We start from the raw sequence: 11,217 nt of genomic DNA, 5'->3' as shown, positions 1-11,217 counted from the left end.
AATAAATTAATAATTATTATGCGCTGTTTCATTTAAATTTATTGTATGTATTGTAAATTATGAATAATTTATTTTTTTATCACCGTCGAATAAAGTGAAATCGATTTTGAATTCTACCGATCGATTGTCGGTTAGGTAGAAAACAGTATATCATGAACAGAGAAGGTAGAATGCTGTAAGCAAAAGTACAGTTTGTAGCTGTTGATAATATAGAGTTTCCTTCATTACCTATCACCAATAACGAGATGATAAATACGAAAAGACTTATCTTAAGAGATTTGGTGCTCGAAAGATAAATACTCTGAAATACTCACGTGCAAGATGTTTTTTATTAAACTTTTCATGTAACAGATTTTCACATAAACAAATTTTTTATCAAATTTTTAAAAACGTAATCGTAATTCGACTCAATTAACACTACTTGCTCTATCTATCACTACCTTTTATAGTAAAAATTAAGAAATATTTATCATAAATAAAAAATTTAACGTAAAATGAATTTGATTTTGATATTATGCACAGGAATAATAATATTAGAAAAAATAATATTCTTATCCTCGTAATGATTTTGACTATTAGAAGGATTAAAACAGATGAGCAGTATTTTCATGAACACTCGAGGGTGCTGAAAAAGAAAAGGTAACCAGAAAAAAGTGGAAAACCACCCTTCCGCAACTCTTATAGCCGCACTAACTAAAACAAAAACAACGGATCAATTTCGCAATATTAGAAAGATTTATAGACATTTTATGTAACATTAATTCTTAAAATAAATTTAATAATTCAAATAAATTGATATCTTTGCAATTAAAACTCAAATTAAACTAAACTATTTTTAACTATATTTAATATTTCATAAAAAACATGATATAAGATTCACAGCAAACGCGATTATTATTTTTCTGCAACTCTGATAATAAACTATAATTTATTTATCGCAACATTAATCAAAAATCAATTCTGCCATGATGACGTGACAAAGTAGCGACAATGACTTTCCCATGACGAAAAATCATTCTTTCCAACTCCCTTCGTGACAGATTGACAAGTCTCTTCGTCTTCTTTCTTCGAGCCCGTTGAAATTTGAAACAAAAAAAAAAATAAAAAATAAAAAAATAAATCGCGAGAACTGAATGACAGACATGGATCATCGTGTCCCTCACACGTGCAAAATCTCAACGTTCGTTTCGAAACCGAATTCACAACCACGAAATTCGAAAAATCGACGAGCAAAACCAGAAACGAGTGGCCATCGACCGCCACTCGTCTCAGTTTCGCTCTCGACGTTTCAAGTTGTATTTCCTGAAACAGATTGTCAAACAGATTGTCGTCCAGAGACTGTGTGACAATCAGTCCAGCCTTACCCATTAATTAACATCAATTCACATCAAAAAGTATCCTATCTAACTCTATATTTTAAAAAGTGGCGAAACAGACGCTCCAACACATTCATTCTTTATTCTTTTTTAATTCATGAAATATTAATCCTTTGATGTTGTATATCGTAATATTTATTATTCAAAATATGTATATAAAATGCTGTCACACCTTGCAACTTATCATCAATAGTATAACACTTGCAAAAAAAAGAATACAAAAACATGACTTAATCTCAATCATTGAAAACAAATCTTTCAAATTCCAATAATATCATTAAGAAACTTTATAATCGTGAAAAATATATCTTACATATTTTCTATTTAAAATTATTCAAATTATCGAAAAATCGTTTATCAATACAAAGAAAATATTTAAGTTTACATATGAAACTTGAACTGAAAGAAATCTCTAATAAATATAGTCGACATAACCTCAATCATCCGCTTAAAATATTCTCAATTTCCACGATTGATAATAATTTCTCATTACTCTACGACTTGACATTATTTTAAATTTAGGTAATCGATGACTAGCAATCATTGCATTATCTATCGAAATTTAAAAACATAATAGAGATCAAAAGAATATATATACGACTTCTAAAGAAACGATAGGAAAATAAAGAAAATTGAAATTATTATTATAATTTATATAATAATATAATTGATAAATTGTAACATAAGAATTGTAACAAATTGTAACAAAAAAAGACAATCATTCCACGATTCTCATCACGCCTATGATTTGACATTTCTTTAAGTTTAGGTACATTTTCTCTCAAAATCGATGATTAGCAATCATTGCACGGTAAAAATATATCATCGATCGAAATTTGAAAACGTAAATAGAGATGTATGACTTTCAAAGAAACGATAGGAAATGGAGAAAATTGAAATTTTTTTTAAGTTTAGTTAAGTTTATTTTAAGTTTAGTTAAGTTATTTTCTCTCAAAATAGGAAATAGAGAAAATTGAAATTATATGATAATTGGTAAGTTGTAACATAAAAATTGTAACAAATTGTGACAAAAAAAGACAATCATTCCACGATTTAATATTACTTTAAGTTTAGACACATTTTCTCTCGAAGTCGATTAGCAATCATTGCATGATAAAAATATACCGTCGATCGAAATTTAAAAACGTAAATAGAGATTAAAAGAATATATGTACGACTTTTAAAGAAATGGTAATAAAACGAATGGAGGAAATGGAGAAAATTGAAATTATTATTTGATAAATTGAGAATAAAATTATATAATAATAATAAGAATAATAAGAATATATTATATATTATAGAATATATTAATATATAGAATATAAGATATAGATATAATATAAGATATAATATAGAATATAAGAATATATTATATATAATTAATAATAAGAATAAAATTATATATTATATATAATTATATATATAATAAAAATTGAGAATAAGAACATATTCACATATATACAATGTGGAAAACAGGTCGTGCACGATCACTAACTCAATCGTTGTTTCAAAACTAGTCGAGCAGCATCCGAGTGATGCGAAAGGAGTCAAACCTGAAAATCCTGAAAGATGTTTTCTTTCTTCCTAACGGGAAGAAATACTCTCATACTTTTTCATTTTATCGAAAATTACTTTAATAACTCCACTTTGTTAATTGTATTATAAGAAAAAATTGAAAGTGGATGAGAATTTAAAATTGCACTAACGGTGTGCAAAGCGAAATAATTGACTCTAATTTAATTACTAAATAAATAACCTCAAGCCTCATTCCTTTATCAAAGCACGTCTTCGAGAATAAGAAAGCAAATATATTGTTAAAAAATATATTACCTTGATTCTGAAATTCTCTCGTCAAATATATCTTCTTGTATACATGTGCAAAAACAAAGTTGAACGCATTATGTTTCATCGTGTTTCATTAAGTTTCATCGTGTTTGATTATGTTTCATCGTGTTTGATTATGTTTCATCGTGTTTGATTATGTTTCATCACAATCGAAAATTGTAAATCGTGATATAAAAGGTATGGAAGAACACTTCTGTCATTCAAAAACACAGAAAATTATCACTCACATATAATAAAAATCGAAAAGAACCTATCTAGTGTCGAATTCGAAATTTTCGTCCTCGATCGAAGGGATAAAATAAATAATGCACGTGACTCACCATTCCATGATTCGTGGATGAAAAATCATTTCACACAAGGCAACTCTACTGCAACTGTAAAAAAGCAAACGGAATTTAGAACACGGATCGTTTGGAATTAAAAAAAAAAAAAATCCAAAATTTTAATAAATTGTGACGAAGATTGCCAATGAAAATTAAGATTCCAATGCAAAGGAGTCGAAATTCAAAAGATTTTTAAGCGTCCAATGATTCTGGACGGAGGAACGAGAAATTTGAATAAAAACGTAAGCTCTTCGCGTGATGGATGACCGCTTTATCCTCTTCTCGAGAGAAGCGTACTCGAAACGAATATTTAAAAGAATAGTAAAGACTATTAACGCGATCGTTTAAAATCGGGGAGCAAACATTCACTCTATTTTCGCGTTCTATCCATTAAAATTTAAATAAACCATCGCGGAGGTAAAACACTGGCTCTAATTTCCAACCAAGGATATAAATAAACGAGGCTGATTTTTACGAACGTACGAAAATTCGTACGTAAAAATTTGCTGTAAATAAATATGGATTAAAGATATAAGAGAAATATCCTTTTTCCTCTTCTGTTTTGTAAATAAATTTAAATAAATTTAAAATTCAGATAATTTGTTCGGTTGGAAAATTATGTTGTATTAAAATATTCCAAGATGCTTGTAATAAATGAAAATTCAAATGAAAGGAAAATTGGATGAAATATAACTATAGGTTAGAGAAATCTGAAACAAACGAAAGTAAATATAATTCGTAGCTTTTCAAAGATTAATGTCTCTATAAATGTATTTAATACGATACATTCAGTGTAATATTTGTGTCGTAATCTCTGTAACGTGATAATTTTAATATGAAAAAATATGGAGAGAAACGACGCCAATTACCAAGTTTCTCACCAAGCGAGGAGGTGATTACGTATACGAAGAATAATAAAAATGAATTATTAAAATTATCTTACTATGGAAATGAATTGAAACGTTGAATTTTAAAGAAATCTAAATTATTCTAAAAGTGGAATGATAATTTAATTACCGTTATATGGAAATATTAAGATTTTAATAATAATAAAAATAAAAATATAAAAAATAAAAATATAAGCGAGGAAATAAAACGAGCGAAAATAAAAATTAATAAATGAATTGAAAGTAAGAATATGAATAAATAAAAATGAATGAAAATAGGAGTTAAAAAATAAAAGTATAAATAATTAAAAGAGCGAAGGAAGGTTAATTTAGAATGTTATAAAAATAAATAATTAAAAATCGTAAAAATTTCTGAACCGATAGAATTTAATTAAAGCGTTATAATTTCGATGTATACGTCAACGGAGTCCGATAGAGAATGAATTCTTTCTCGTGACCTGTCTCGTATTTATAGAAACCGAAGTTCAACGAACGTATACGTTTCTTACCGATTGCTTTAAAATTAATTTTTCGAATACGATAATACAATAATTCAACATTTTTTTGAATTTACATTATTAATTTATGCATTCAACAATTTATTACAATTATATACATTACGATGAATGTAATAATCGATGAGTATTTTTTTATAAATAAAATTAAATTTGTGTGCATTGTTTATATTTACTTCAATTAACATTTTAAGCAAATTTAAAATTACAAGATATTTTCATCATATATTATTTATGATTTTACATTAAAATTTAATTTTAATTTAACATAACTAACATTGAGAACTTTACTTTATCTTAAATGATAATACCGGAACGACGACTAAAATAATTACAAAGTTTTGAAATTATCCGAGACGAGGAATAATTTCAATTATAAATTATTAAATTTGTAAGAATAATATTCGAAGATGATTCGAATTTACATTGAAAGAACTGCTCGAGTTTTCTTCGAATAATAATGAAGAATTTCGTACATTCATTCTACTTAGAAGAACGTCTTACGAGACAACGTTATTTTTATTATTCCATTTTTATTATCCCGAAGCAAGCGCAATTTTTATCCTTCGCTTGGAGAGTTAAAAATCAGTATACAGAAGTCATGACCTGATTCGTGTGAAAGCTCGGGAGGAGGTTCACGTGACGCGAAAGGATTTTCGCTGACGTAATCAGCCACCCCACACGAGCCCCATATTGACCAATCGGCTTGAAGAACTACCGTTGTTTTAATATAACCTCGCCTATTCGACGCGCACTTCCTATCCACCCTATCCTCCTACCTTTTCGCCATTCCTCGACCATTTGTCACAAGTGTCACGATTACAAAGGTGGATAGAAATTTGTTTCGACGATAATTCTCACCCCCCCCTTCAATACCTCGTATTATATTAAATTAAATAATATAAATAATAATATATTAAATTAAACGAAAAAGGGATCGAAATCAACCTCGACAGAAATGAAATCGTTATCACATATAAAAGTATAATTTCACCAAAGGATACAAGAAAATTACAAACTTTAAGAAAAACTTTAATTCAAATAAAAAAATGCAACCTTTCCTTCTTCTTTTCGTTCCATCCATTTCCTTTTCTTCCTCTCAAACAGTGCCAACTCCTCCAAGAGCGGCAACCCCTCCAATCGAGCCGGACGAAGCGTGTCCAAGAAGATTGGGGATCAACCCTCTCGAGCCGAGATCGGTAGCCGAAGAAGAGGCCAGGCCAGAGGATCCAGCCACGCTGCCACTGGAATCGATCCTGGAAGAGAAGCCGGTTCCAGCCGAGCTCGAGGACACGGCGGACACGACGACAGGAACGGATTGAGACACGACTGGCACCGTCGTCTGGGGAATGTTGACGTGTTGGGAAACGGAGATCGGCTGAGAAGAGGCCTGCAATCTAACAGCGGGTGGCTGGGCAACTGGTCTCTGATGAGGCGTGTGAACATCCCTGACCAGAGGATGCTGCCTCGCGTAATAAGCAGTAGACAGTGAGGGATACCGGTGGACGAGGACTGGCGCTTGGTGGACGATGGCGGCTCCACCCCCTGCTAATCCTCCTGAAAGTTGGCCGGCCCCCAATCCATTGGCGAGCCCCGTCAATCCGAACCCGCTGGATTCGAAGTCGTATCTCGAGGCGAAGTCCAAAGCAACCGGTGATCCCGCAGTGCCCAACAGGATTCCTCGCTTCGTCTTCCTCGCCTGTTTCTCGGCTGTCTCGGCTTTCTCAGCCACCACCGCGCCCGCCAAAAGGCAAAACACCTGCGAAAATCAGGAGAGTTTGTGAAAATGAGCGACGTGTTCTTTGGTTGCTTCTTCTTTTTTTTTTTTTTTTGGTGATGATGTAAATGAGCAAGATGTAATTTTTATTCACCTTTTTAATGATGCTTGTGACGGATGGTCGAGGAATGGTGAAAAGGTAGGGTGGGTATGGTGAATAATGGAAGTTAGGCAAGATTATATCTATTTCTTCTAGGCAATAAAGGAGAAATAAAATTGTCGCGTTAAGAAACGAGCCTGTTAATTCCTCTTAATTCTTAATTCTATAAAAACAAAAGTCTATCTCGTCCTCTAAATTAAATTCTTCGTTTACTTATAACTTATAATGGAAGTTAGGCAAGATTATATCTATTTCTTCTAGGCAAGAGGAGTAATAAAGGAAAAACAAAATTGTCGTGTTTCTTCGTATTATAAATGAATACAGATATCCATAGTTCCAATAAGTATTTGATAATTAAGAAACGAGTCTGTTAATTCCTCTTAATTCTTAATTCTATAAAAATAAAGATCTATCTTATCATCTATTTACTTAATGAACTTATAATGGAAGTTAGGCAAGATTATACCGATTTCTTCTAGGCATTGGCAAGAGAAGTAATAAAGAAGAAATAAAATTTGTATGTTTCTTTATATTATCTTATAAATGAATACAGATATCCATAGTTCCAATGAGTATTTGATAATTAAGAAACAAGCCTGTTAATTCCTCTTAATTCTTAGTTCTATAAGAACAAAAGTCTATCTTTTTGTCTACTTACAACTTGTAATGAAAGTTAGGCAAGATTATATCTATTTCTTCAAGAGAAGTAATATTGACAAGAAGAGTAATAAAGGAAAAACAAAATTGTCGTTTCTTCGTATTATCTTACAGATGAATATAAGTATTCATAATTCCAATAAAGTAAAAAAATTAAGTGAAATAAGTGAAGTAAGTGAAGTAAGCGAATAAAGTAAAAAAGAAAGTAAAGTATTCGATAATTAAGAAACGAGTCTGTTAATTCCTCTTAATTCTTAATCCTATGAAAACAAAGGTCTATCTTTTGGTTTACTTACAACGTACGCGCTCCTCATCGTCGCTCCCGTATTCGAATGTGCCATCACTCGTTTCGGTTCCCGATTTTATACAGGTGTCCCTATATTCACTTTCACTGAAATCGACCGTCGTTCGACGCCCTGCTCGAGTATTTCTAATTTTTCTTTCTCTTCCCTTTTTTTTTTTTTCTTTTTTTCTTTTTTCCTTTTCATCCCATCACCCGATCCCTCTGACCCGCACGGGATATAATACATAACCGCACACCAGGCTCGAAAACGTTAACGATTCCGCGTCTCACGAGCACGCACACACAAGACACCACCATTACTCATCGTTCGCCTAGGAATACGTCGTTTTGTATCCGTAATACCAATCTCCGGATTCGTATCGTGTGTCGTGCACGCGTAATGCTCCTGTTTCTTCCACCTCCGCCGTCTGTCGCAGAGCAGAGTCTTTTGCAATCAGGAAATATGTCTCTGATTCCCTCCCTCTCTCTCTATCTATTTATCTCTCTATCTATCTATCTCTGTTTCTCTCTCTCTCTCTCTATTTATCTATCTATCTATCTATCTATCTATCTATCTATCTATCTATTTATCTATTTATCTATTTATCTATCTATCTATCTATCTATCTATTTCTGTTTCTCTGTTTCTCTCTCTCTATCTGTCTGTCTGTCTATCTGTCTGTCTGTCTGTCTGTCTGTCTCTCTGTCTGTCTCTCTTTCTCTCTCTCTATCTATCTATCTATCTATCTATCTATCTATCTATCTATATATCTATCTCTCTCTCTCCCTTCCTCTCTTTCTATCTCTATCTTTATTTATCTATCTATCTATCTCTGTTTCTCTCTCTCTCTCTCTCTCTCTGTAAGATGGATTGGGATACATTTGGCGACGATTGTTCGAGATTGTTCCTGTAGAATCGATATAGTATCAGGCGTGCAAATAAGTTCTTTCCCCCTTTTTTCCCAAATTCAAGATTTTATTAATCAGTAAATCAGGATCAGAAGATTATCCAAGATTGGAACAATCTCCCGATCTTTCTACTGATTCTTCTCGTATCTGGGTTGGATCGAGTCTGGTACTCATTCGAACGATCCTCTAAATTAAATTATTATTAATTTATTATTAATTTCATTATAATTATTCATTATAATTTTTTATTATGATTATTATTAATTTTTTATTAATTTCATTATAATTATTATAATTTTTTATTACAATTATTATTAATTTATTATTAATTTCATTATATTCATTTATAATTATTCTAATTTTTTATTATAATTATTATTAATCTCTTATTAATTTCTTATTACAATTATTATTAATTTCCGGCTTTTAAATCTTTGCTACGCGAATTTTTGCACGTTTCCAATGCCGCGCAAATATAATTCGATAGCTTGGACGGCCGATTTCCTGACTGGAAACTTTCGAAGCGCTCCTCGCGAAGGACTCTTCTTGAAAACGAAAGGACGATGTTTCAGATGGCGCCACGAACGGTGAAGTAATTCGAATTCAAAAGTTATGATCGTGGAAGGAACTTATTTGCGTTTCTAATACTTTATCGTGTATTCTATACATATTTCCGGATACTTCTTCACGTCTCGACGAAGAATAAGGCTAATAAAGTGAAGAACTCCACTTATTTGGGGTTAAACGAGGCTTCATTTTCGAGAGTTAGATTCGCACGCGATATAAGGCGTGCTTCCTCTGGTTGAGAGATGCCTCGATATCACCCTATGTAAAATTTCATAGACGCGTAAAGGATCACTTTATATTCTTCTACACTTTATATTTATATGTACTCGAATGATGAAGTATGTGTTATCGTCGAATCGTTACGATTTTTATCGTTATCCATAAACAGAGGCGAATGGTATATCTTCGTGAAGCGAAGGGGGAAAAATGGAGGAATGAAACAATGTCGTCCAATTTCCTTTCAATTTTTAACGTTTCACATTTGTGTGTAAAATCGTACAAATATCCGTTTCTTTGGAAATACAAAATATTTATTTTTATTTCCCCCTATTTTTCTTTATTATTTCTCAAATAAGAGTACAAAGACAATTTCATCTTGATAAATCTTTGATTGAGAAATTAAAGCGGACTGTTTCGTGATCGATCGATAAGCGAGAAACGTATGAGGTAATTTTAAAACGAGCTTAATCTCCAACTAACTGCGCGGCATCGAATCCGCTATTAGTTGATACATAATCTTATTTGCGCAATCGAATCGCGTCTGGTATTGCATCTGACTGGTGTGCAATGACTGACTTCCTTCTAACGATATAAACGCTTCGATTTATGCCAATGGAAGGGGGGGAGGACGAAACTTGAAACTATTGTATCCGGCTACTCGAACAAATTACACGAAGCGTGCTTCGATAAAAAAAAGAAGAAAGAAAATTTATTTCTCTGATTGTGATGCGATCTCGATCCCTTTTTTAAAATCTTTTCAAACTAGCAACTAAACAATTAAAATTTGCAATCTCGATCGAAAAATCTTTTGAAACGATCGAATATCGTCGATTATGAATATCGTATCGAAAGATCGATTTTATCTTTTTGTAATCTCTTTATCTCTCTGTATATTTTTATTATTATTATTTTTATTATTATTTTATTATTACTATTATTATTATTATTATTTTTATTATTTTTTTGTAAGAATTGATCCGCGAGCGATCGATGAACTGGAACAGATCTCGATTTCTTTTTTAAAATCTTTTCAAATGAAATTAAAATTTGTGCAATTTCGATCAAAAAATCTTTTGAAATGATCGAATATTGTCGATTTGTATCGATTTTATTTTTTTGTAAAAATTGATCCGCGATCTATGAATTGGAAGCCGAGTATGAGAGGATGGATTAACAGATCTCGATCCCTTTTTTAAAATCTTATCAAACGAAATTAAAATTTGAGCAATCTCGATCGAAAAATCTTTTGGACGAATATCGTCGATTTGTATCGAAAGATCGATTTTATCTTTTTGTAATCTCTTTATCTCTCTGTATATTTTTATTATTATTTTATTATTATTATTATTATTATTATTATTTTTATTATTTTTTTGTAAGAATTGATCCGCGAGCGATCAATGAACTGGAGCAGATCTCGATCCCTTTTCTAAAATCTTTTCAAATGAAATTAAAAATTGAGCAATCTCGATCGAAAAATCTTTTGAAATGATCGAATATCGTCGATTTATATCGATTTCATTTTTTTGTAAAAATTGATCCGCGATCTATGAATTGGAAGCCGAGTATGAGAGGATGGATTAATAGATCTCGATCCCTTTTTTAAAATCTTATCAAACGGAATTAAAATTTGCGCAATCTCGATCGAAAAATCCTTTGGACGAATATCGTATCGAAAGATCGATTTTATCTCTTTGTAAGAGTTGATCCGCGAGCGATCGATGAACTGGAAGCCGAGTACGAGAGGATGGATTAACAG

General features: G+C 31.5%; 1 protein-coding gene across 2 annotated transcripts; it reads right to left on the bottom strand.

Annotated features, from left to right (window-relative positions):
• Window positions 1-3,257: 3,257 nt before the first annotated feature.
• On the bottom strand, window positions 3,258-8,149 carry LOC122717209. Of its 2 annotated transcripts, XR_006347167.1 has the most exons (4): window positions 7,777-8,149; window positions 6,003-6,705; window positions 3,542-3,595; window positions 3,258-3,414 (listed from the first exon to the last, which is right to left on the bottom strand). XR_006347167.1 is itself a non-coding variant. In XM_043941054.1 (2 exons), the coding sequence occupies exons 1-2, from the start codon at window positions 7,819-7,821 to the stop codon at window positions 6,046-6,048; spliced, it is 705 nt and encodes a 234-aa protein (XP_043796989.1). In that variant the 5' UTR covers window positions 7,822-8,149; the 3' UTR covers window positions 5,935-6,045. The 2 variants fall into 2 exon arrangements, 1 of the variants encoding a protein (XP_043796989.1); XM_043941054.1 differs by lacking the exons at window positions 3,258-3,414; window positions 3,542-3,595 and having other exon boundaries at window positions 5,935-6,705.
• Window positions 8,150-11,217: the final 3,068 nt, after the last annotated feature.

The sequence above is a fragment of the Apis laboriosa genome, unplaced genomic scaffold (assembly GCF_014066325.1).
Source record: "Apis laboriosa isolate Shangri-la unplaced genomic scaffold, ASM1406632v1 scaffold4_cov146, whole genome shotgun sequence".
Taxonomy (NCBI): domain Eukaryota; kingdom Metazoa; phylum Arthropoda; class Insecta; order Hymenoptera; family Apidae; genus Apis; species Apis laboriosa.
Note: the sequence above shows the minus strand (reverse complement) of the source record. Positions and strands in the feature narration are given on the sequence as shown.